The sequence below is a fragment of the Bufo gargarizans genome, chromosome 4 (assembly GCF_014858855.1).
Source record: "Bufo gargarizans isolate SCDJY-AF-19 chromosome 4, ASM1485885v1, whole genome shotgun sequence".
In the NCBI taxonomy this organism is placed as follows: domain Eukaryota; kingdom Metazoa; phylum Chordata; class Amphibia; order Anura; family Bufonidae; genus Bufo; species Bufo gargarizans.
This window is the reverse complement of record NC_058083.1, coordinates 99,192,608-99,220,519: the sequence shown is the minus strand read 5'-3', so window position 1 is coordinate 99,220,519 and position 27,912 is coordinate 99,192,608. Positions and strand designations below refer to the sequence as shown.

General features: G+C 44.4%; 1 protein-coding gene across 1 annotated transcript in view; it reads right to left on the bottom strand.

Annotated features, from left to right (window-relative positions):
• The window catches only part of DNER (delta/notch like EGF repeat containing), a 240,439-nt gene that overhangs the window by 91,685 nt on the left and 120,842 nt on the right, over positions 1 to 27,912 (bottom strand). The window contains exons 3-5 of the mRNA XM_044290795.1: positions 19,676 to 19,770; positions 6,538 to 6,704; positions 4,714 to 4,859 (exon numbers count right to left, since the gene is read on the bottom strand). Of these exons, the coding sequence (XP_044146730.1) occupies positions 4,714 to 4,859; positions 6,538 to 6,704; positions 19,676 to 19,770 (408 nt within the window). The remainder of the gene's footprint in view (positions 1 to 4,713; positions 4,860 to 6,537; positions 6,705 to 19,675; positions 19,771 to 27,912) is intronic.

Here is a 27,912-nt window from a genome sequence, read left to right as displayed (position 1 = left end):
CATATACCCTAACCCGAACTTCAAAATATGAAGTTCGCTCATCCCTAATTACTGTATGACCACCCTGCAAACTAGCAGCGGTGGTCGTGCTTGGACACTATAGGAAAAAGCACTGCCTCTCTGGTGGCCAGGAGCGTGGAAGCGCACATAGGAACGCATGCACAGCAGCTCCGTCCCAGCCTTGTATCTGCGCTGAAGCGGTGATCATAACCCCTGGATACAAGCAGTGTATGATGTGATGAAAAAATAAATCCAGCCAGCAAAGGAGGCAATATGGACAAGCACAATACATTAGTAAGTGCCTTGTATTAACTTTCTCTACATGATAAATGGCATTTGCTGGAGGGAGACAACCCCTTTAAGACTGAGTTATGTATGTATGGAGTACTAATTTACAAAGAGACAGCGCTAATATTAAAATGAAAATGTTGCCTCAAACATCCACTGCAATAAGTAGTATAAGGCTAGATTCACAGAGTGGTATCAAAAACTGCACGGTGTGAATCTGGCCTAAGGGCTGGAAAAAACCTGCCAGGTCTCCGTTCAGGATCTCTTTTTATCCTTTTTTTTTACGGACAAATAGGTACAGATGACAGAAGTGGAACCGGAATCAAAGGAAATAAGTCATGTTGGCGATTTGGATTACCCTTTTGCAATTGCCATTTAACCCTTTAAAGACTATGATCAATAGTTGTGGCGATAAATATAAGGGCTCGCTTTGTCCTTCTACTGTTATTCCCGGGATCATGATGGTCTGGGTTCACTTGTGTATATGGACCGTCTGTGGCGTAGGAAAGGCCATGGCTGTCCGGTAACAATGTCTGTTAGGGAATCCGGTTTGGTATCTATGGTATAATTCATTGTGGTTTTTACGCATGTTTGAGCATACAAAATGTTTGGTTTCTGCATACCAAATGATAATAACTCTCACCAGGACGTTTCCATATTCCAGATAAATAATTTAAAGGGAACCTGTCAGCAGTTTTATGGTGTCCTAACTAAGGGCAACATAAATAAGTGACTGATTCTCTTAGCAAAATGCTGGGTCGCTTTCTTTAATTGACCCAGTCAATCTGCCAATATCTTGTATTGAAAAGCTCCAGCTGATAATGATGAGTCATGAATATTCATGAGCTCCTGACTCTCCCCGCCCACCTGCTGCTGAATGACAGTTTGTTTCCATATGAATCAGCAGCAGGTGGGCAGGGGAGTGGCTATAGCTCTGAATTAAATATGGACTCACTGACATCATGCTGGACTCAAATCAGCTCAGTAGCATGCTGCATGCAGCATCTTTGTGTGTATATAATGAGGTAACCATCTGTCACACCAGTAAGTGAATACATCTAAGGTACTTTTTAGTAGTTAATGATTGTATATAATTAGTTAGATTATAATCAAATATCCGCATGACAGGTTCCCTTTAAAGCAGAAAAGAGCAATCGCGACCTCTGCCGATTTTCTAATGACTCCCTTTGAAAACCACTGTCTCAGGATTGTTTCTTGTCCTGACGGTCCGGTTTAGCAGGACAGACTAAATAAAGGTAAGTCCACCCTTAAAGGGGCTCAGATGTTGATGGCCTTTCTGGAGGATGGGTCATCAATATCAGATGAGTGGGGGGTTGACACCCGGTACCCCCACCAGGCACCGGCGCCTGTACAGTGTATGGAGCTGGAAGCCACTTTGTACAGGCTGCGTTGGGGTACTGCGGCATTCAAGTGAGTGGGAGCTGAACTTCAGTATGCCAGCACCGGAAACTGGAGCCTTCAAAGGCACGATCTTTCTGTAAGCTTGACAATGACGCTCTAACTTAGATATAAAGCGGCATCAGTTAAAAATGATATATATTTATATATAAATATATAAAACATGACTGCAGATGATGAAATGAGATGCTCCTAGGGAAGATATGCAAAGTGGAGTGATGAGAGGCAAATGTAGGGTGTGTTTTAGACACTTTTTGCATCTTCCTCATGTCTAGAGGAGTGAACTTCCTTACTGATGTGTGTCTTTTTTTAGCAAAGGGATACAAGGCGACACTGGAAATGAATGGGATCACCGCTACTCAGTGATCCTGGCCGCGAACCAGTGTCGCCGTGTAGCCTTCGCCTGGTGTTTATGTTCGCCTGTCATGAGGTGCGATGAAGAGAAAAGTAACACACCTAGAAAACTGTTGCATGATGTATGATTGAGGTATTCTCCCCATGAAGCATCGCTTCTAGCAGAGAACGTGCCATGTGCATATGTAAGAGACGTCTCTAATGTGGAAGGGCGCTGGCACACACTGCCGTTCTGACTAGCATTCAGGATGCCGTTTTTTATTGTAGCTAGCTGAAATTAATAAAATCATTTCCACAATGCAGAACACCAGGGGTTAATGAGGCTGCTAAACGACTTTCACACTAGCGAGATCCATCATAGGATCTCAATAGCGTAAGAAAACACTACAGTTTTGTCCCCATCCATTGTCAATGGGGACAAAACTGAACTGAAGGGAACGAAGTCACCGGAATGCATTGCGTTCTGTTTGGTTGCGTTCCCATCGCGGACAGAATAACGCTGCAAGCGATGTGGTGCGGAGCAAGACGGATCTGTCATAATGTAAGTCAACGGGGACGGATCCGTTTTCTCTGACACAATAGAAAACGGATCCGCCGCCCATTGACTTTCAGTGGTGTTCATGATGGATCCGTCATGGCTATACAAGACATAATACAACCGGATCCGTTGCTGACGGATGCAGGCGGTTGTATTATTGTAACGATGAGTGTTTTTGCAGATCCATGACGGATCCGCAAAAAAAAGCTAGTGTGAAAGTAGCCTAAATTGAAACTGCCTCCTGAATAAACTGCACCGTGTGCCAGCACCCTAAGGGTTCACAGAATAAGGTGGTGGCTCACACAGGCTGGGAAAGGAGGAGAAGTGAGAAGGCGACAGAGCGATCGGTACAAGTTTACTGAACAACACAAGAATAATACAAAATCTGAAAATAGGAAAAATAACATTGTATTTGACATTTCTATTATGGTTAGTAAACTCCTACTTCACAGTAATTGTTCCCCTCCAAGCTAAGTATGCGACCTGAAGAGCAATGTGGGTGGACTGTTGAGGACTGCGTAAACCCGAATGTCTTAGCAGTGTTCACACTACATGCAGAACAAAGAAGACATTGTTCATATTTCCAATGAATATATGTCTGTATGAGGTAACTAATCTTAAGTAGTCAGGGCGCCCGTACATGTTGTGGGCTTCGGCTATACAGCAAGTACAGGTGACGCACATGAGGAAGATTTCGGCTACTTTCACATCTGCGTTATTGCTGTCCGGTTTTGAGATCCAGCATGAGATCGCAAAACGTATATGTTTGAATGATACAACCGGCTGCATCCGATCAGAACGGATCCAGTCGTATTATATCGAAAATTAAGATGCCGGATCCGGCACTGAAACCATTGTAAGTCAATGGGAGCACCATCGCATCCGAAAAAAACGTTGGTTTTTGGTGCTGGCATGTTAAGGTCTCCATGCTGCACACAAAAACGCTGCTTGCAGCGGTATGCGTCCGGCATGGGCGTGCAACAAACTGGAACGGAACGCACTCTGGTAACTCCGTTCCGGTTTATTCGGTTTTGTCCCATTGACAATGAATGGGGACAAAATTGAAGCGTTTTCATCCGGTTTAAGAATCCTCTGCAAAGGAAAATGCAGATGTGAAGGTAGCCTTATCGAGCTTCTAGGCCACGAAAGTAGCAAAACTCCAGTTTTGAAACTTGCTAGATTTTTCCTGACACCCTTGACTCTTTTCTAAAAAAAAAAAAATGGGCGGGAGGAGGCAGGCTTTGGGTGGGACCTCCATGGCCTGACTCAATTAACAACATGTGAGCCAGAGAACTGGCCTACGTTACTCCAGCTCCTCATTTCTGGCGCACGGGCAGCCCACCATGCACCACGATTATCAAGAGCCGAGACGGCATTGCAAAATTGCCTGTTCTGCTGGGCAACCAAATCCGCTACCTGTGCGGACACCCTAAGGCTTCTGTGGGGATTACAAACACATTGCAGAGGCGTGTGGGTTGCTTTCAGGATGTATGAACCCTAGAGAAAGTCCAAGAAGGTGCTATGGGACCCATGAGATGGGTGGCTCAGACTAGCACGTGCTCTGCAAGTGGTCGGAAAATGGCTACCCTTCTGTCCTAAAATGGATGGGAAGGGGGTGGGTGCAGCAAACTACACAGGCCCTTCCTGTTATGAGATGATCTGAAAACATGAACTACTGCCATCAGGGGGCGCCCTCTGCATTATGTACTCTTTGGATTTTTTATGTTTTATTTGTGTCTATCTTTGCCATTGATTTTTTTTTCATATACTTAAAGGGACAAAATTCGAATACCCTAATTATTTCTCCAGGTTACATATAGTATAATACCGAAAAGTAAACGCTTTGCTTTACGTATACTAATCTTTAGTTGCATCATATCATAAACTGCATTTTGAACTGCAGACGAGACGTCAGGTCTTATCCATAAAAATTAGCGGTCACGTTTCCCGTAACCATCAGTTTTAGGCTCTTATTTTCCCAAAGTATAAATGGGAATAAAGGCAATGATATAAATGGTTGATACATATTACCTGAAGATATATCCAGTGCACATATATTGTGTCATCCAGAATAGTAAAAACCAGACATTTCCAGATTTCATGGTTCCACTAACCTCTTCCTTCCTGGTAACACATTTTCCCTTGCCGAAGCAATGCCGGGCCTCTGGGCTGCTCCCCTTGGGTATGCAGTCAGTGACTTTAACCACCACGACAAGCCGTAAAGCCACAATGCACTTACTGACGGAATCATTCACAAAGCCTAGAGGAGCAGAACATAATGTCAGACAAGAGAAGATCCTTCTGCCATGTAAAGCAACCCCAGAACCGCACTTTTATACAGTTTCAGGCTGGGGCCACACGGTGAAACATTCTGCAGTATGGCGATGCATAGATCAGCAATCACAACTAATGTACGAGAATGGGATCGCGCTAAGACCTGCTGTGACATCCCAGGGTTGGGTCTCTTAGGGGACAGCCACACGGTCTGGTTTCCTGATGCCAAAATCAGGAGTGGATCATAAAAGAAGAGAAAGTATAAAGACGGGTACGTCTTCTGCTCTTTTTTTAAATTCTCTCCTGGTTTTGGCTTCCAAAACTGCATCAGGAAACCTGAAGGTGTGGCCGCATCCTAACGATTGTTGTGTCATGACCTCGGTAACTTCTGAGACCCCATTCATTTATATTAGTTGCGGTTACTCCAGCTGTGGTGAAACTACAACTCACAGCATGCATACTTGCTTTGCTCTTCTAAGAACTGACATAGAAATGAATTGAGCATGCTGGGAATTGTAGTTACACAACAGCTGGAGCACCGCAGGTTGCTGATCCCCCGCTCCTAGAGTCTAATTTGCACTTTATAAAATAAACATAAGAATAGCAGAGTTAGGTCCTGCTGACATTAGCGATGTGCTATTGGGATCATTCTGGTGACAGAAACCCTTTCAGCTAAGGATTCATACGCACCTGCTCCGTGCCGCTCTAGTCCTCCACCCTGCCTCCGGTGTCTCCATCTTTCAGCCACTGTTTTCTTCTGGAGCTGCATGGGCATGATCACATAATCCGCTGCAGCCAATGACTGGCTTCATCAGTTATGTGGCCACAAGCGGCACTGCTGAAGCCAGTAATTGGATGCAGCAGAGCTTTGGACCATGCCCATGCAGCTGTGGGACCGGAAGATGGAGACACCTGAGGCGGCATGGAGGATTGGAGCTACATGGAGCGGGTAAGTATGAATCCTTAGCTTAGTGGGGCAAGCTGCTGGCACTTAGCATAATGGTATTATTACCGGAGAACCCCTTTAAAACATTACAGTACTATTTTTTTCCTAACAATTTATACACAGAGTACATTAATGTTTTACATGTCAGGATTTAAAGGGAATCCGTCAATGTAATCTAAATATCTCATACAAGATGCTAAGATTGTAGCACTTTAAGGGCTCTTTCACACGGGTGGATTACCCGCACGGCATCCGCTCATGTGAAAGAGCCCTAACCCTGGGTTCACACCTGAGCGTTTTACGCGCGTTTTTGTCGCGCGTTCTTATGCGCGTTTTTTGTAATAGTAAACGCGCGTTTGACGCGCGTTTGTGTCATTGACTGCAGTGTCCGATGGCCACAAACGCGCGTCAAAACGCCCCAAAGAAGCTCAAGTACTTGTTTGAGCGTCGGGCGTTTTACAGCGCGTTCGTACGCGCTGTAAAACGCCCAGGTGTGAACCATTCCCATAGGGAAGCATTGGATTTCATGTCTTGAGCGTTTTACAGCGCGTTTGAACGCGCTGTAAAACGCTCAGGTGTGAACCCAGGGTAACAGGTGCCATTTGGGATGCTGCTCAAAAGTGACCTATTCCACCTTATGCTATCGAATTCAGGTTGCCGTTAACAGTCTGAGGAGCTTTATATAGCATGCAATAGAAATAAAAACACCCATCCTTACCAATGAAATAATTGTTTCCGAGTGTTAGCATTTCATCGGGGAACACAAGTCCACCCGGCGCCTGAAGAAGGGTAACACTTCTGCCATCTATAAGGGAACACTGGTTGAAGCCTCCGGCTGTCACTTTCCATAGAAGAATGAGGGAGGCAGTGGCATCCTGAGAGATTCTAGGGATTCAAAAGACAGGAAGATGTCACCTTGCCATATCGGACTGTCAGATTCAGTTAGTGAGCATCGTGACGACCTTGATGCAAGATAGTGACCTATTTTACTGACAAAATATTTTTACTACTGTTCCCATAGGTGAAAAGGTACATGCACATCCTAATGTAACAATGGTAGTTCCTCCAGGGGGCAGGAAGGAACACGAGGCGGTGGCGGAGGGCTGACAATGCTTGAATAACCATCTTAAGAAGAATGATGCTAAACAGCGGTGCACCCCACAGCGTAGTAAAAGAAACAGATTCTATCACTAGATGCCCCACCACATGTCCTAAAAGTAGGAGAATCCTCCGATTACTAAGGTACTAGTTGTAGCATCAATGAGACTGAGGAAATGAGAATTTTTTGAGTGAGATCCTAAAAATGAAGTCAGAGTGATGGAAGCAGAAGACAATCCTAGTGTATAAAAAGGTACCTAAAAGAGAGGAAAAGAAGACTTCATGGAGAGTAAGATGTGGAGGCATTACAAGCAGAGGGGTCCACGGTTCCTTAAAGGGACTTTCTGGGTTTTGTCAACATCCTATAAAATGATCATTTATGAAGGTGGCTGTTATTTTGTAATGTATTTATTTTACCTTTATTGCTCTTATCTTCCATTCGGGGCTGTGGTCACATGACCATGTCCATGCAGCTCTTTCTTATTTCCTGTGATGTTATGTCCATGGGCGTGGCAGTGATAGGGGAGCAGGGGCGCAACGATCACGGTTGCGGCAGGGAGGAAACCCGCAAGTGCTTTTAGTCAGCCCAGTCCCCCTCCGCTTTGCTTTGTCTATTGAAAGTGCCTAGTGCCTAGTGCGGCTGCGCACATCCCCATACATACACTTGCAGCAGAAATGGTGTATGTATGAGGATGTGCGCAGCCGCACTAGGCACTTACAGCTCAATGTTGGCAAGACCCGGCGCTGGAGGTCATGGGTCTCACAGGAAGACGTGATGATGCTGCCAGTGAGACGGGGCAGCTGAACGCAGAGCAGAGGTAAGAATTTATTATTATTTTTTTTAGGTATGCACACGCTGCGCACCATACTGGGGGAACCCGGCATAATGAATTGAATTTAGAAAGGGTCGGGGGAGGCACAAAAACAAAATAAACTCTATAAAGAGAGGGTGGCAGCCTGGCAGGAGCTGTGCCAGACTGGGGGCACTTGGCAGTGGCCCTATGAATTGAATTAAGGAAGGGGGGCCCACACCAGCCATATAAGTGGGGGCCACAAAAATATATAATCTATACAGAGTGAGAGGGGGGCAGGGGAAACCAATCATTAAATTATATATAGGAGTCAAAATGAAATACTGTATATACAGTCTGGGTAGGGGCCAAATGAAATATATATATAGTCTGGGTGGGGGCCAAATTATATATATACAGAGCGAGTGGCGGGGGAGGGGGCGGGGCTGCGAGTTAATGCGGGTGGGGGGCCCCAATCCAAAGTTTGACCTGGGGCCCATAATCCTCTAGATACGCCACTGTAGGGGGAGTGACTGTAACTAGCAGATGGGAGGAGCTATAAACTAGCTGGGCGGTGTTAGGGGCAGTGATAGGGGAGTGTCTATGTCAGTGTTTCCCAACCAGTGTGCCTCCAGCTGTTGCAAAACTACAACTCCCAGCATGCCCGCACAGCCGCATGCTGGGAGTTGTAGTTTTGCAACAGCTGGAGGCACACTGGTTGGGAAACACTGGTCTATGTAACTAGCTGGTGGGAGGAGCTATAAACTAGCTGGGCGGTGTAAGGGGCAGTGATAGGGGAGTGTCTATGTAACTAGCTGGTGGGAGGAGCTATAAACTAGCTGGGTAGTGTTAGGGGCAGTAATAGGGGAGTGCCTATGTAACTAGCTGGATGGGAGGAGCTATAAACTAGTTGGGCGGTGTTAGGGGCGGTGCTGGAGGTGTGGCAGAGGAAGGAGAAGTGCATCATGGGTTTGGTTGGATACAACAGGAGGTGATACATTCAGGATGGAAACAAATTAGAGTGATTGGTTTGCATAGTAAAATGGGTCAGGAGAGTCCAAATAGAAGATAGGTAATAGAAGAATATTTTTCTCTAGACTGAAATTTTATTTATTTATTTTACTTACTTATATATTGCTGACATATTCTACAGCACTTTACAGACATTATCAATGGTGTTGGATAGGGAGGAGTAAAAGGGGATGTGTTATCAGAAGATGACCTACTGTTTAAATCAAGTTTATATGTTAATATTTTTATATTTTTAAGAATTTCTAATGATTTAAAAATTTTTTTACATGATCCCATTTACAGTTAACAAACATGATTAAAATCCTGCATTTTTTTCACTGCCAATAATATGCTGAGACTTCCCGTTCTGTACAGATCTCATCATCATCACAGGCAGGATTACAAAGAAAGGTAAAAGCTTGGTATAGATAACACAGGATCCACCATTCACAAGAGTTCACATCTTATATACTCCCCAGTCCCCCTCCCTGCACAGTAATGTCTGCACAGTTGACAGAGCATGTATATCACTGAATATTATAGATAAAGCAAGAAAAGTATCAAGTATGTCCCAGCAACAAAGCAACTTTTCTAATAAAACGTAGGCGCCTTATATAATCAGGATGCCATTATCATCTTCTGCATTTATCACATGATAGTCCCTGAAAGGAATCCATGTTTTTATATGTTAAAACTAATTCTGCTTTCTGCTAAGTTTCTGTTCTCTGTAACCCTGAATCTTATCTCTTTGGCACTACTCCCGGACAACATCCGAAATATGGAAGTTCCGTTTTTGTTGCTCTTTTTTGCCTGTAGAATAGAACGTGTTAATATGATAGGTTGAATAAATAACTTACGTTGATATGCTAATAAAGGGGGTAAAACCCCCTCTATATAACCTGTGTGCATTAAAAATAAACCTCAGAGCGTTTATTCAGTACATCATTGTTGTGTCTGTTATTCCCTACTGAGTGAAACGCTCTCCTGACGTCAGAACAAGACTCAAACCAAGCCGATACTAGAAGTTTGGTGCCAGGGGTACCAGAGGGACGTTGAGATTTCCCTAAAGAACCAAGACTATCTGAATATTGGGGAAAGGCGTCAGAACAATTTCACTTGAAGAGATACATCTCCTTTATCTTCAGGGTCTTACAGGTGACAGGTGAGGGTTTATCCACCGATAAGTGGGGTCGTCCCCTTCGGGGCAGGTGTTCCGCTTTTAGGCAGGGGTAGCCCGAGAGACGAACAAGGGATATAACTTCTCCCCTGTCCCGGCCTCACGACCGTTGTGTGCATCCGTGTCCGTTTTTCAGTTTTCTGTGATCTTCTGCGGACCCATGACTTTTCAATGGGTCAGTTGAAAACTCGGAAAATGCACCGTTTGTCATCCGTGTCCGTGATCCGTGTTTCCTGTCTGTAAAAAAAATAGGACCTGTCCTATTTTTCTGACGGACAAAGGTTCACTGACCCATTCAAGTCAATGAATACACTTGTTGAATTATATGGTAGCCGTCATGGCACATAACAGATAGAATTTAGTGTTTGGAACCCGTCTAACTAGAGATCGCCTTGACGTGCGGCAGACGGGCTGAAATAATTTTGTACAAAATGATTTGCCAAGCATCTCTAACTTATTAATATAGCATTTGCAATTGTGACGCAATTTTGTACTTTATTTGGTTTGCAGTGAGCTGTTGCATTGTATGTCTAGTTTAACAGTCTTGTTCTCAGCCATAGCAACGTGCTCCTGCGCTTTGGGATGTGCTGACTGACCCCCTTTTTCCATTCAAGTCAATGGGTCAGTGAAAAAACACGGAGGCACACAAGATTGCCGTCCGTGATCCGTGTCCGTAGGCTACTTTAGCACAGACGGATCCGCAGATCCGTCTGCATAAAGCTTTTTCGGAGCTGAGTTTTCACCCCCTCCCCTGTATTAAATTCATTGGTAGCCAGTGCGCCCCCCCCCCCCCCCCCGATCATTGGTGGCCAGCGGAGAGTTCAGATCGGAGTCCCAGTTTAATCGCTGGGGCTCCGATCGGTAACCATGGCAACCAGGACGCTACTGCATTCCTGGTTGCCATGGTTACTTAGCAATTTTAGAAGCATTATACTTACCTGCGCTGTCTGTGACCGGCCGCACAGACCTTTCACTTACCAGTAGGAGGAGCGCCCGGCCGGTCACTGACAGCGCAGGTAAGTATAATGCTTCTAAAGTATAATGCTTCTAAAATTGCTAAGTAACCATGGCAGCCAGAACTGCAGTAGCGTTCTGGTTGCCATGGTTTCCGATCGGAGCCCCAGCGATTAAACTGGGACTCCGATTGGAACTCTCCGCTGCCACCAATGATCGGGGGGGGGGGCCGCACTGGCCACCAATGAATTTAATACAGGGGAGTGAGGGAGGGGGGGGCCGCACTGGCCAGTGGCCACCAATGAATTTAATACAGAGGAGGGAGGGAGGGGGGGGCCGCACTGGCCACCAATAGATTTAATACAGGGAAGGGAGGGAGGGGGGCCGCACTGGCCACCAATGAATTTAATCCAGGGGAGGGAGGGGGACGCACTGGCCACCAATGAATTTAAAACTGGGGAGGGAGGGGGTCTGCCCCCTGCTGCCTGGCAGCACCTGATCTCTTACAGGGGGTTATGATATGCACAATTAACCCCTCAGGTGCGGCACCTGAGGTGTTAATTGTGTGGATCACAGCCCCCTGTAAGAGATCGGATGCTGCCAGGCAGCAGGGGGCAGTCATGTCCACAGTTCTTAGTATATTCTAACTTGAAGCGTCCCCATCACCATGCGCCTCTGTGTTAGAATATACTGTCGAATCTGAGTTTTAACGATGTAACTCAAATCCGATGGTATATTCTAACATAGAGGCGTTTCCATGGTGATGGGGACGCTTCAAGTTAAAATATACCATCGGATTGGAGAAAACTCCGATAGGGACTCCTGACTTTACATTGAAAGTCAATAGGGGACGGATCCGTTTGCAATTGCACCATATTGTGTCAACGTCAAACGGATCCGTCCCCATTGACTTGCATTGTAAGTTAGGACGGATCCGTTTGGCTCCGCACGGCCAGGCGGACACCAAAACGACTTTTTTTTTTACTTTCCTTCATGTCTGGTGATCCTCCAAAAATCACGAAAGACACACGGAAGAAAAAACGGACACGGAACAACGGAACCCCGTTTTGCGGACCGTGAAAAAATACTGTCGTGTGCATGAGGCCTTACTCTTTGCCTGAGTGTCATCAAACTGCAAGGCTACTTTCACACCTGCGGATCTGTCTGGTATCTGCACAGACGGATCCGCACCTATAATGCAAACGTTCAGAACGAATCCGTTTGCATTACCATGAACAAAAAAAAATAAAATAAACATTTTTGCATTTTTTTTGTTCATGATAATGCAAACTGATCTGTTTTGACTTACACTGAAAGTCAATGGGGGCGGATCCGGTTTGAATTGCACCATATTGTGTCAGTGAAAACGGATCCGTCCCCATTGACTTACATTGTAAGTCAGGACGGATCCGTTTGGCTCCGCATCGTCAGGCGGACATCAAAACGCTGCAGGCAGCATTTTCGTATCCGCCTCCAGAGTGGAATGGAGGCTGAACGGAGCCAAACTGATGCATTCTGAGCGGATCCTTATCCATTCAGAATGCATTGGGGCTGAACTGATCCGTTTGGGGCCGCTTGTGAGAGCCCTGAAACGGATCTAACAAGCGGACCCAGAAACGCCAGTCTGAAAGTAGCCTAAGTTATAAATTTTCAGTTTCACCTCTAGACCGTCTTACCATAGAATACACAATGATTAACAGCAAGATATCTGCATATAGCAGTATTTATTAAGGCTCCCGACGATGTGAGAGACACTATTTCGTTTTATATTATTTTATTTGGGATGCATTTCCTATTTTTATCTATGATTAAGTAAAAGTTAAGTTTTATTAAAAAAAGTGGCTTTGTTGCTGTGATATACAGGTGACATAGCATGGCTAGAACACTACTGCATGGACGTCAATGAACATCACTTCAGCCCCTTCATTTGGAGTTCAGCGTGCCTGACCTAATGTCCCTGTGCGTGCAGCTGTTAAGAAAACCCTAACCAAAATCCTGACTGACTACCAGTATGAACAGACCCCAAAGGTAGGTGAGTTCATACGCAGGAATACCTAGAGTCCTATATCTAGCCCTATAGGACCCTGGTACTAATGGCAGGAATGAGACTACCTGTTCCTCCAAAAGGAAGGACGAACAGGAGACTTCAAAGAGGCTATGGAAGCACCAGGAACTCAGCCGAGATCCAACCACAAACAATCCACTGGCACAGAAGCTATAAACCACATAGCATAGTGGGAGAAGCAACTATAAATAAGGAAGGTTAAATGCCCATATAAGCAACACCTGGAGGCAAGTGGTGTGGCCATTACCAGAAACAACACAGACACCTATTGATCCACAAGAAAAACCTGTCAGATCAAACCACGTGTTGCCAGTCTCACAGATCTCCTGCCACTCACTGTCACCGGGACGTCCGTATATCTCGGTACGTCCATGACAGTACCCCCCCTTCTACGGATGACCTCCAGTCACCCAGGACCGACCTTATCCGGGTGAGACCTGAGAAAAGCTTTCACCAAATGACTGGCATTCGCGTCAGATGCCGATACCCACATCCTCTCCTCTGGTCCATAACCCTTTCAGTGAACAAGATACTGAAAAGATCTACGGAGAACTCGAGCATCAATTATCTTGGCGATCTGAAATTCCAAACTACCGTCCACCATGACAAGAACGGGTGGCAAGAAAGACGGCTCCAAAGATTTAACACATCTCTTCAACAAATATTTATGAAACACATTATGAATTTTTAGGGCCTGAGGAAGTCCAAGACGAAAAGCTACAGGATTAATAATGACAGTGATCTTATATGGACCAATAAACCTTGGACTCAACTTCCAAAAAGGTACCTTCAACTTAATGTTTCTTGTTGACAGACACACAGAATCACCCACTCTTAGGGGCGGACCATTCATACGTTTCCTGTCAGCTACACGTTTATACTTGTTGCTCATATTCATCAAGTTATCTTGAATTTTCCGCCATATAGATGACAATGATGACGAAAAACGTTCCTCCTCAGGGATACCAGAAGTATCTGAACCAGAAAAACTGTGCTAAACTGTGGGTGAAACCCATATGCCCCAAAAAACTGCGACTTCCCAGTGGACTCCTGTCTACGCTTATTCATGGCAAACTCTGCCAAAGACAAAAACGAAGACCACTCCTTCTGGTAGAAAAGGACAGTTGTATACCCAGTCGAGTACAGAACGACTTCCAGAATCTGGAAACGATTTGAGACCACGTTAGAGGGAATGCTATGAAGTTTCACAATGTGCAAATGTTTTAGCATTAGGTAGGCCCGGCAACACTATAAAGTGCACTATTTTACTAAAGCGATTAACTACCACCAGAATAACTGTCTTTCCTGAAGAATTAGGTAGATCAGTGATAAAATCCATGGATAAGTGAGTCCATGGTCTGGATGGGATGGGCAACGGAAGCAGAGATCTGGAAGACCGAGTATGTGTCACCTTAGTGCGTGCACAAGTACTACAGGCTGACACATAGTCGTCAACATACTTTTGCAACCCTAGCCACCAAAATCTACAAGAGATGAGGTCGGCAGTGGATCTTCTCCCAGGGTGTCCCCTAAGAACCGTACAGTGATGTTCCTCAAACACCTTTTGACACAATTCTGATGGCACAAACAGTTTTCCAGAGGGACAAGAATCCGATGCGTCTGCCTGGGCCTCTAACACCTTAAGGGTCCATTCACACGTCCGTTGTTTCTTTCCTGATCTGTTCCGTTTTTTGCTGAACAGATCTGGACCAGATCTGGACCCATTCATTTTCAATGGGTCCTGAAAAAAAATCTGACATTGTGCTGTCCGTTTTTTTTCAGGACCCATTGAAAATAAATGGGTCCAGATCTGGTCCAGATCTGTTCAGCAAAAAACGGAACAGATCAGGAAACAAACAACGGACGTGTGAATGGACCCTTACCTGTAGGTCAGGGTAAAGAGCGGATATCACCACCCCTCCCAACAGTATAAGACTCGGATTTTCAAAATCACCACCTCCTGGAAAACTACGTGACAAGACATCTACCTTGACGTTCTTAACCCCAGGACGATAGGTGACAATGAAATTGAATCTGGTGAAAAACAAAGACCATCTGGCCTGCCTTGGGTTCAGTCGCTTAGCTGACTCCAGGTAACCCAGGTTTTTGTGATCAGTGAACACTGTGATCGGATGAATCGCCCCTTCCAACCAATGATGCCATTCCTCAAAAGCCAACTTAAAGGGGTTGTCCAGGTTCAGAGCTGAACCTGGACATACCTCCATTTTCCCCCTGGCAGCCCCCCTGACATGAGCATCGGAGCAGTTCATGCTCCGATACTCTCCTTTGCCCTGCGCTAAATCGCGCAGGGCAAAGGCATTTTCTGAGTTCCGGTGACGTACCGGGGCTCTCTATGGGGCTGACAGGAACCCCGGTGACGTCACCGGCACTGATGGGCGGGATTTGGCTCTGCCCTAGCCAGTAAAACGGCTAGTTACCGCCCGGCAGTGTGTTATTGTAAACACAAGAGCCTGTGCCCTGCGCGATCTAGCGCAGGGCACGGGAGCGCATCGGAGCATGAGATGCTCCGATGCCAGGCTCAGGAGGGCTGCCGGGGTGAAAATAAGGGTATGTCCGGGTTCAGCTCTGAACCCGGACAACCCCTTTAATGGCCAGTAACTCTCTGTTAGCTACATCATAATTTCTTTCTGCAGAAGAGAGTATTTTAGAGAAAAAGGCACATAGATGCCAGGTGTCAGGCCCTGTGATAAGACTGCTACCCCCACCTCAGATGCGTCCACTTCCACAATGAAAGGTTGTGATACATCCGGCTACACCAATATTGGGGCAGAAGAGAAGCACTCCTTAATCGCAGAAAAGGCTCGAAACGCCAAATCAGACCATACAGAGACATCCGTCCCTTTCTTAGTCATGTCAGTTAAGGGTTTTAATATTGTCAAATAGTTCTGAATATATTTTCGGTAATAGTTCACAAAATGCTGGAAAACCGCAGAAGCATTGGTCAACCCAAAAGGCATGACCAGGAACTCAACCGAGATCCAATCACAAACAATCCACAGGCACAGAAGCTATAAACCGCACAGCATAGTGGGTGAAGCAACTACAGTTGCAAGAAAAAGTATGTGAACCCTTTGGAATGATATGGATTTCTGCACAAATAGGTCATAACATATGATCTGATCTTCATCTAAGTCACAACAATAGACAATCAATCACAGTCTGCTTAAACTAATAACACACAAATAATTAAATGTTACCATGTTTTTATTGAACACACCATGTAAACATTCACAGTGCAGGTGGAAAAAGTATGTGAACCCTTGGATTTAATAACTGGTTGAACCTCTTTTGGCAGCAATAACTTCACCCAAGGTTTCCTGTAGTTGCAGATCAGACGTGCACAACGGTCAGGGGTAATTCTTGACCTCTTTACAGAACTGTTTCAGTTCAGCAATATTCTTGGGATGCCTGGTGTGAATCACTTTCTTGAGGTCATGCCACAGTATCTCAATCGGGTTGAGGTCAGGACTCTGACTGGGCCACTCCAGAAGGCGTATTTTCTTCTGTTTAAGCCATTCTGTTGTTGATTTACTTCTATGCTTTAGGTCGTTGTCCTGTTGCAACATCCATCTTCTGTTGAGCTTCAGCTGGTGGACAAATGGCCTTAAGTTCTCCTGCAAAATGTCTTGATAAACTTGGGAATTCATTTTTCCTTCGATGATTGCAATCCGTCCAGGCCCTGACGCAGCAAAGCAGCCCCAAACCATGATGCCCTCACCACCATACTTCACAGTTGGGATGAGGTTTTGACGTTGGTGTGCTGTGCCTCTTTTTCTCCACACATAGTGTTGTGTGTTTATTCCAAACAACTCCATTTTGGTTTCATCTATCCACAGAATATTTTGCCAGTACTGCTGTGGAACATCCAGGTGCTCTTGTGCAAACTGTAAACATGCAGCAATGTTTTTGCAGCAGTTGGACAGCAGTGGCTTCCTCTGTGGTATCCTCCCATTAAATCCATTCTTCTTTAGTGTTTTATGTTTTGTAGATTCGCTAACACTGATGTTAGCATAGGCCAGAGACTGTTGTAAGTCTTTAGCTGACACTCTAGGATTCTTCTTCACCTCATTGAGCAGTCTGCGCTGTGCTCTTGCAGTCATTTTTACAGGACGGCCACTCCTAGGGAGAGTAGCAGCAGTGCTGAACTTTCTCCATTTATAGACAATTTGTCTTACCGTGGATTGATGAACAGCAAAACTTTTGGAGATACTTTTATAACCCTTTCCAGCTTTATGCAAGTCAACAATTTTGTGCGAGGCATCATTCACATCAGTTAATGCTTCTTGTGAAAAGCAAACCCAGAACTGGAGTGTGTTTTTTATATGGCAGGGCAGCTGTAACCCACACCTTCAATCTCATCTCATTGATTGGACTCCAGTTGCCTGACACCTCACTCCAATTAGCTCTTGGAGATGTCATTAGTCTAGGGGTTCACATACTTTTTCCACCTGCACTGTGAATGTTTACATGGTGTGTTCAATAAAAACATGGTAACATTTAATTCTTTGTGTGTTATTAGTTTAAGCAGACTGTGATTGTCTATTGTTGTGACTTAGATAAAGATCAGATCACATTTTATGACCAATTTGTGCAGAAATCCATATAATTCCAAAGGGTTCACATACTTTTCTTGCAACTGTATAAATAAGGAAGGTTAAATGACCACATACGCAACACCTGGAGGCAATGGGTGTGACCATTCCCAGAAACAACACAGACACCTATTGATCCACAAGAAAAACCTATCAGATCAAACCACGTGTTGCTAGTCTCACAGATCTCCTGCCACTCACTGACGCTGGGACGTCCATATGTCTCGGTACGTCCGTGACACTTGTATGGCAGCTGATCATATGGGTCCCCTCTAGTAATAAAATGAATATCAGTGTGTCACCCACAAATCCCCCATAACAGTGTGTTATTCACAGATCCTTCAAAAGTATGTCATCCAGAGATCCCCATAATAGTGTGTTATCCACAGATCCTTCATAAGTGTGTCATCCACAGATTCCCCCATAACAGTACATCATCCACAGATCTCCCATAACAGTGTGTTATCCACAGATCCCCATGACAGTATGTCATCTTTAGAGCCCCCATAACAGTGCATCATTCACAAATCCCCCATAATAGTGCGTCATCCACAGATCCTCCATAACAATGTGTCATCCACAGATCCTCCATAACAGTGTGTCATCCACAGATCCCCCATAACAGTGTCATCCACAGATCCCCCCATAACCCCAATAACAGTGCATCATCCGCAGATCCCCCATAACAGTACGTCATCCACAGACCCCCCACAACAGTGTGGCATGTACAGATCTCCCATAACAGTACGTAACCCACAGATCCCCCATTACAGTGAGTTCCACAGATCCTCCATAACAGTGCATCATCCACAGATCTCCCCCATAACAGTGGTCATCCACAGATCCCCCCACAACAGTGTGTCATCCACAGATCCCCCCATAACAGTGTCATCCACAGATCCCCCCATAACAGTGTCATCCACAGATCCCCCATAATAGTGCGTCATCCATAGATTCCCCCATAACAGTGCATCGTCCACAGATCCCCCATAAAAGTGGGTCATCCACAGATCCCCCATAATAGTGCTTCATCCATAGATCCTCCATAAGAGTGTCATCCACAGATCCCCATAACAGTGTGGCAGGTACAGATCTCCCATAACACCACGTAACCCACAGATCCCCATTACAGTGAGTTCCACAGATCCTCCATAACAGTGCATCATCCACAGATCTCCCCCATAACAGTGGTCATCCACAGATCCCCCCACAACAGTGTGTCATCCACAGATCCCCCCCTAACAGTGTGTTCCACAGATCTTCCCATAACAGTGCGTTATCCTCAGATCCACCATAACAGTGAGTCATCCACAGATCCCCCATAACAGTGTGTCATCCACAGATCCCCCATAACAATGTGTCATCCACAGATCCCCCATAGCAGTGCGTCATCCACAGATCCCCCATAACAGTGTGTCATCCACAGATCCCCCATAATAGTGCGTCATCCATAGATTCCCCCATAACAGTGTGTCATCCATAGATTCCCCAATAACAGTGTGTCATCCACAGATTCCCCATAACAGTGTGTCATCAACAGATCCTCCATAACAGTGTGTCATCCATAGATTCCCCCATAACAGTGTGTCATCCACAGATTCCCCCATAACAATGCGTTGTCCACAGATCCCCCATAATAGTGCATTATCCACAGATACTCCATAAGTGTGTCATCCATTGCTGTTCTCAGCTTCAATGCTCCCATAACTATGAAGGATACAGCGCTGACAGTTCTTTTATTACTATATTTTGTTGCAGAAAAATACACATTATTTGGTTCAAAATATTTTTTTTCTTATTTCCTCCTCTGAAACTTTATGCATCTTATAGTGCAAAAATGTGGTGTATCTGAATGTTCAGCAGCTCAGGCAAAGATGGCCTCCACCATAGTCATGTACAGAAAACAGAATAAAAAAAATTTGCAATCTGAAAATAAAGCCTATTTAGAAAAATGAATACTGATCAGTGTCTGATTTTAATTAGCAAAAAATAAATAAAAAAATAGGTTACATTCCCTTTAGATGAGGTTCAGCAAAATATATCCAGATATAGCAAAATGAGGTTAATAAATCAAAGATATGTAATACAGCTATAGGGAAAGGGAGGAATATTAGTCTCAACTATGCAATACGTAGCAAATGTCTTACTTTACAGATGTGTTCTCTGGAACTTCAAAAGTCACCAGTCGTCCCCCTGAGGAAGTGTTAGAACTCGCATTTCCACAAGCAACATCTGGAATGACCTAAAATTGGATGAAAATTAGAATAAAGAATATAAATTAGAATATAAATGAGACTTGTGAGCAGCATCTGAAAGAGCTGAAAGCCACTGGGGCCTATTATAGTGATGCTCTGATATTTAAGGGGTCATCAAAATTGCGGTAATACAGATCCATCTCCCACAGGCGCCCCGTAGACTATTATGACACAGTACAGAACATGCTGCCATATGGAATCCGTGAGAAAAACCTGTGGCACCCTCAATCACAGCCGTATTAAAGGGAGTATGTCATCAATGCACATGTGTTAAATATTTAAGAATATTTGGTGATGATATTTTTTATTTTCCATGTCAATATTTATATTTAAACCAAAACCATAAAATCCTCCAGTTTTTCAATGGCCACCAAGGGGATGTTCACACGACGGATTTTGAAAAAGCGCTGAAAAAATAAAAGCGGAATCCACGAGTGTTCTTTTTCAGCACATTTTTTGGTGCAGTTTTTTTTTTTTTTTAACCAATGAGTGTTAACTTTAATACAAAGCTGCATTTTCAGGTCGAGGTTTTTGCTGCGGATCCACACCAAAACGCATGTGGAAAACGGACAAAAAAATACCATATGGACCTACACAGAGCTGTATTTTTATGTTTCCCATTCATTTCAATAGAAGGTTCAGCGCAGATTGGGCATGCTGCTTACATGGGAAAAAATGCAAGTCCTGCTTCCTATTGGCGTTTTTTGGAGCTAATTGTGAGGCAGAAACGCTCCAAAATCAGCCAAAAAACTCAGTGTGAACTGGCCCTAAGACTAATAGGTGCCACTTCTTGGTCTGTACAGATCACTTTGCTGCAGTTATTTGCTCATCATTACAGACGAGTTTAAAATTACAGATATCACCTCTGTGTACAGATAAGACAGGATCCACCATTCACAATACGTGATGTCAGATCTTATCTCTTCTCTCCTTGTACAATGACCTCTGCACAGGACATGCCTAGAAGACTCTCCCATAGAAGTCAATGAGGTCCCCTCCTGACCATTGTGTCTATGGCCATGAGGCTGCCGTAAAGCACTTTTCTTGATGCTCTCTAAATGCTGTTAAAGAACAGCTCAGGCAAGATGGCCGCCCCCATAATCATGTTCAGGAAATAGAATTAAAAAAAATCTACAATCAGAAAATAAAAACAGAAAAAAGGAAATGTGTCGCTATCTGATCTTAACTGGCAGAAAAAAAAAATTTGGTGACACATTTTCTTTAAGGCCCCATTCACACGTTCGCAATTTTGTTCGGCATTTTGCGGAACAGAATTGCGGACCCATTCATTTCTATGGGGCAGCACGATGCGCTGCCCGGATACGGAATTGCGGACCCGCACTTCCGGGTCCGCAATTCCGTTCCCGAAAAAAATAGAACATGTCCTATTCTTGTCTGCAATTGCGGACAAGAATAGCGGACCCATTTACGGACGTGTGAATGGACCCTAAAGGCGTTCTCTGGGATTTTACAAGGGATGGCCTATCATCAAGCCTGGTCATAAATTAGGCGCATCCATCAGCAGCGCAGGGCAGAAAGCGTTGGTCTTCATAAATCTCCCCCATAGACTTGATTTTTCTTGCCTGATCTAATATCCATAGCAGTTACGGCTCATGCACATCATCGTATGAATTTTGCGGTGCGCAAAACATGGATCCGCAAAGAAAAAACAATGGATGACATCCGTGTGACGTCTGTGTTGCATCAGTTTTTTTTGTGGATCCATTGTAGCAATGCCTGTCCTCGTCCGCAAAACTGACAAGAATAGGACCTGTCCTGTTTTTTTTGCAGACATACAGACATAGGAATGTACACATAAGTCATTTACGGTTTTTTTAAAGCCCCATTGAAATTAAAGGTTAAACTGCACATCTGATTTGGCCCATTGGCTATAATGTGTCAGTGCCCATTCCATGTGCTGCCCGTTCTACAGTCCGACCTTCAGTAAATCATTTCATTCCTCTTGGAATGCTGCATTGTGCCATTTCCTCTGTTATTCCTCCAGAAAAAGTAGGAATAAATTGACGTCTGTGTGTTACCATTCCTCTTGTCAATAGGTTGCGTTGCTATACAATGACTGCGCCCCAATATGCAGAAACGCATCCCTTTGACAAGGGTAATGATATCATGTTTACTTACGCATCATTTCCAGGAGGAATAGTAGAGGAATGCTACAATGCAGGGTTCGAATGGCAAAATGCTCCAGCATTGCTATTTTAGGAGGAATCCGAGTATTTACTGAAACATGAGAGCTGATGATTTCTAGCATGCCTACACATGGTCAGACCTGGGCAGGAGCTGGCAGATCACCCCCTGCCAACTAAATAAATCACCAACTAGACTCTACTTCATTTATGAACTGCAGCCTTTCTAGAACCAAATTATTAAAAAGCGTGGCGACAGATCTTTCTTTAGACTAGGCTATGGAAAACGCCTTTCATGTGGAAGGTTCCTTCATGTGAGAGATGAAGAGAAGTAACTAGTACTTGATAGACGTCTCCAAGCCTCAGACTACGGGCGTGCAGAATCCATCTCAAAGCTAATATTCAAAGTTCTCTTTTTGAACATCAGAATTAGGGATGAGCGAATCGACTTCGGATGAAACTTCCAAAGTCGATTTGCATAAAACTTTGTTTCAATACTGTACAGTATTAGAATGTATTGGCTCCGATGAGCCGAAGTTATTACTTCGCGAAGTCTCACAAGACTCTGTATAATAACTTCAGAAATTGATTTATACTGTTAAAAAACATTTCCCGACCTCGGGTTCGTTCCACGTGGTACCTTGGAACCGAACATTTATTTTTGTGTTCCGTATATGGTACCATTCATTGTAATGGTTCTGCAAAAAAATAAAAAAAATAAATGTAATGTACTCCGTATGCATTCCGTGGCTCCCTTCAAGTCAATGGGTCCGCAAAAAAAATAATTAACACATACGGAATGTACTCCGTATGTCTTCCGTATCTGTTCCGTTTTTGCGGAACCATCTATTGAAAATTTTTTGCCCAGCCCAATTTTTTCGATGTAATTACTGTATGGAAACACTACTGAAAAAAAAAAAAGAAAAACAGATCCTGGAAAAACGGCCCGCAAAACACTAAAAAGGGCTCGTTCACAGGACAATGGCATTTTTTGCGGATCCGCAAAACACGGATGGCGCCCTCGCAATTTGCGTAAAGGAACAGGAGGCCTATTATAGAAATGCCTATTCTTGTCCACAAAATGAACAAGAATAGGACAGGACTCATAATTTTTGCCGGGCATTGGGACAGATGCTGTCCGCATCTTTTGCTGACCCATTGAAAATAATGGTTCCGTATACGGACCGTATGCGGAATGCAGAAAACGGTTCGTATACGTAACGCAAAATACAGTCATGTGAACGAGCCCTAATACTGTACGGAGCGTTCAGTCCGTACAGTTTTGAAACTAAGTTTTATGCAAATTGACTTTGGATGTTTCATCCGAAGTCGATTCGCTCATCTCTAATCAGAATCACTACAGTAGTGTCCTACGGATCAATCACCCGCAATTGGGAGTTGTCCTGCCTCTGTAAGATGTTATGGGGGCACTGCGGCAGGTGAAAAAGGGGCATAGGAGAGAAAATGCTGCCCAATAATTGTGTGACTATATGATGAGACTGATCAGCAACCAATCAGAGCTCAGCTTTCATTTCTTAAACTGCTCTGGATAGGAACCTTAGATTGTGAGCCGCATTGGGGACAGCTTGATGCTAATATCTGTAAAGCGCTGCGGAATTATGTAAGCGGTCATCTTTACAGCGATTTGCAGGCAGTCGTTTTGCATTTACACTGGGTTCACACCTGAGCGTTCCAAAAGGAGCGCTCTATATGTGCGATTGTACCGGCGTTTACAATCGCACATACAGAGACAAGCGAACGCTCATTGTCGCGCGTTCCCGAATGTCTATGTACGGGAACGCGCGACAAAACGCACCAAAGAAGCTCATGTACTTTTCTGAGCGTAGGGTGTGAACCAGGGCCATAGGGAAGCATTGGTTTTCATGTGTCGAGCGTTTTACAGCGCGTTTGAACGCGCTGTAAAACGCTCAGGTGTGAACCCAGCGTTAGTGTCTTGAATGTCTTTTCGCTCTTACAGAGTTTCTTTTTTGTAGTTGTTAATGCAGATCAGATTCAGAACCATCTTAACTATCACATTATACGGTTTAGAAATAGAAAGACTCTTCTGCTGGAAAATTGCAATGTGTTTCTCACTAAGCCTTGATTTCCCAGCTTTTAAGAAAGGACATCGGAGAGATTTTGAATAGTCACCAGACTCCAGATCAGACACCCCAAACTAATTTCAGACTTGAAGCCAGACCCCATAAAACAGACTAGACCCCTTAAACTGATACAGTCCCCCAGACACTCTAAATTAGTACAGACCCTAGACCAGGCCCAGTAACGTAATATAGATGCCCTTCAAGAGCCTCTAAACTTATACATAGCCAAGACCAGTCCCCCTGAGGTAATAAAAAAACAGATGCCGCAGACAAATATAAACCCAGGCCATACATCCTAAATAAATGCAGACACCAGACCCTCCAAGTAATTACAGCCCCCAGACCTTACCCTTTAAATAAGTACAGGCCCCAAACCACACCCTTATATAAATACACATCCCAGACTCCATATATATATATATATGGGATCATTTATCAAACTGATGTAAACTAGAACTGGCTTAGTTGCCCACAGCAGCCAATCAGATTCCACCTTTCATTTTTGACAGCTCCTTTGGAAAATGAAAGGTGGAATCTGATTGGTTTCTATGGGCAATTAAGGGTACATTCACATCACCGTTTAGCTTTCCATTCTTCTAATCTGCCAGAAGAGGAGAGAGAGAAAAAAAACAGGATCCGGTAAAAAAAAAAAAAAAAGGATCCTGTTGCATCAGTTGTCATCCTTTTAATCCATTTCAGTCCGAGATCCATTTTTTACATAGGAAATAAAGTACTGCGTGCAGGACTTTTTTTCCTGTCTGAAAAAACGGATCTCAGACATAAATGACCAAACTGATGCAACAGGATCCTTTTTTTTTCACAGGATCCTGTTTTTTTTACTCTCTCTCTTCTTTTGGCAGATCAGAAGAATGGAAAGCTAAACGGTGATGTAAACTCACCCTAAGGCCTCATGCACACGACCGTTGTTTTGGTCCGCATCCAAGCAGCAATTTTTGTGGCTCGGATGCGGACCCATTCACTTCAATGGGGCCACAAAAGATGCGGACAGGACTCCGTGTGCCGTCCGCATCCGTTGCTCCGTTCCGTAGCCCGGCAAAAAAAAAATATAACATGTCCTATTCTTGTCAGTTTTGCGGACAAGAATAGGCATTTCTACAATGGGCCGCCCGTTCATCAAATTGCGGAAGGCACACGGGCGGCTTCCGTTTTTTGCAGATCCGCGGTTTGCGGACCGCAAAAAAAACTGAATGGTCGAGTGCATGAGGCCTTAGCCACTTCTACTTTACACTAGTTTGATAAATGGCTCCAATAGTCCCTAAACCCCCCCCCAAATAAGTATATTCCTCAGATTGGGACCTACTCCAAAGTGACACACCTCTCCTCAGGCATAGACCTCAAATAAATTCAAGGAAAGCAAGTTCCAGTTCTAACTAAAAGCAGCCTTGGAAAGATGGGTGGCCAGGGTGCAAGACCAAAAATGTGGCAGCCACACCTGCACATGCACAATGCATTCCTCCCAAGTGTCCCTCTTTTGAAAGGACAGTCCCTCTTTTTTGACCCATGTCCCTCTTTGATCCTTAAGGCCCCTTTCACACGAGCGAGTTTTCCGCGTTGATGCGATGCGTGAGGTGAACGCATTGCGCCCGCACTGAATCTGAACCCATTCATTCCTATGGGGCTGTGCACATGAGCGGTGATTTTCACGCATCACTTGTGTGTTGCGTGAAAATCGCAGCATGCTCTATTTTGTGCATTTTTCACGCAACGCAGGCCCCATAAAAGTGGATGGGGCTGCGTGAAAATCGCAAGCATCCGCAAGCAAGTGCGGATGCGGTGCGATTTTCACGCATGGTTGCTAGGAGATGATCGGGATGGAGACCCGATCATTATAAGGGAAAATAATATAATTCTTAATACAGAATGCTAAGTAAAATAGGGCTGGAGGGGTTAAAAATAAAATAAAAAAAATATTTAACTCACCTTAATCCACTTGTTCGCACAGCCCGGCTTCTCTTCTTTCTTCTTCTTTGCTGTGCAGGAGGAAAAGGACCTGTGGCGACGTCACTGCGCTCATCACATGGTCCGTCACATGATCCATCACCATGGTGATGGATCATGTGATGGACCATGTGATGAGCACAGTGATGTCATCAAAGGTCCTTTACCCAGGTCCTGAAGAAAGAAGAGATGATGGCTGCGCGAACAAGTGGATTAAGGTGAGTAAAATTATTTTTTATATTTTTTTTTTTAACCCCTCCAGCCCTATTTTACTAAGCATTCTGTATTAAGAATGCTATTATTTTCCCTTATAATACAATCTACTCAACACCAAACATGCTGATTTTTCTCACACGCGTGCAAGACGCAAACGTACATTTTCCCTTGACGCACCCACATCTTATCCGGCCCACATCCATGACACCCGTGTGAAAGAGGCCTAAATGTCCCTCTTTTTGACCTGGGGAATTAATGCAGAAATGTGCATTAATAAATTTACTACATTGCTCCTTACTAAACGATCTGTATAGTTTCTACCTGTATACTAGACCATAACTTCATTATTTTGTGCTATTTGGACCTTAAAATATCTATAATCTGATGATTTATGTGCTGATATTTAAATGGATATTGAAGCGCAAGAAAACAATTGTTCCAGTGTCTTCACATGCTGTAAAAATAATAAAGGAACTTACACTCACCTAACCGATCCCCAGCTGCTGCAGCAGTGATGGAGTCAGTAATTATGCTTTTGGCAGAGTATGGCCTAGTATGAAAAAAACTACCACGACGCGCCGCTCATATTGTCCCTCTTTGGGAGGTATGCAAATGCAAAGTTAAACAGCACATCCTATAATGAAATAAATGTGTGCCCCCAGACCAGACCCAGTTAGTACATACTGCTCCTACATCCCTCCAAACTTCGGCCCAGAAACCTTAAATACAGATCCCAGACTAGACATGCAGATACTCACCTCTTACATTTCCTCCAGTCTTTTTTCACTCCTAGGTGCCACCAAAGACAACGTCCAAGCATTAGAACTGGCGCTAATTATATATGAAAGTACCGTAGTCGCAGACATTTTTCTGATGTCCTTAAACTTTTGATAATATTTTATTTACAAAAAAAGTGTCAGAAATCCCACCACCGAGTCATCGTGAGTGCTCGGCTGTAAAGCGCTAAGACATTTTGTGATATGCATCAGGCTGAGTCATTTTCCAAGAAAAGTGTCCCACCAACAGGGCTGTGATTTCAGGTGCGGTCGTATAGAGACTTCTGCCACGGAGGAATTATGCAAAACTTGGTGGTTTTGAGAGAATCTTTGCAAAACATTCTAAGCGTTCTTCACCGTTGACCCCCCTCCCTGCGCAGATCCCTGTTCCACTGTACGGTGCTTCAGTGGGAGCAGCGCTGCAGTTACCAGCTCCTTCCACTACACAATGGAGGTGGCCGTGTAGTTCCAGACAGAACAGATGAATGGTGGGGTGCCATCACTCTTTGTCGTCATAAATTAGGCGCACTATGTGCACCAGAAAACTGGTGTAAATGGAAAATAAATTCGGTGCAGCTGTTGGCCACATCCCCATTCTGGAAAGTGGCGAAGGTGGAATAAAAACAGTTATTTTTTTTAAGGTACATGTAGGGGCACATTTAGTGAGACCGATGTTTTAGACACCGGTCTTAATAAACCCAGGCTGAGATCACATCAGCGTTCAGTTCTTCTGCTCCTGTGAGCTCAGCTTTAGCTGGCGGTGGATCCGCTGGAGTTATAAGGAGGCGCAGACCTCCGCCAATTCAAAATGTAAGGCAGTTTCCTTGCTGTCTTATATTTAGACCTTTTTCTATGCCTGAAACAGGCGGAGAAAATGGTAAATAATATGGGCCTGCCAGCCCACGCCGTTACCCGCCCACTTTTTCATACCT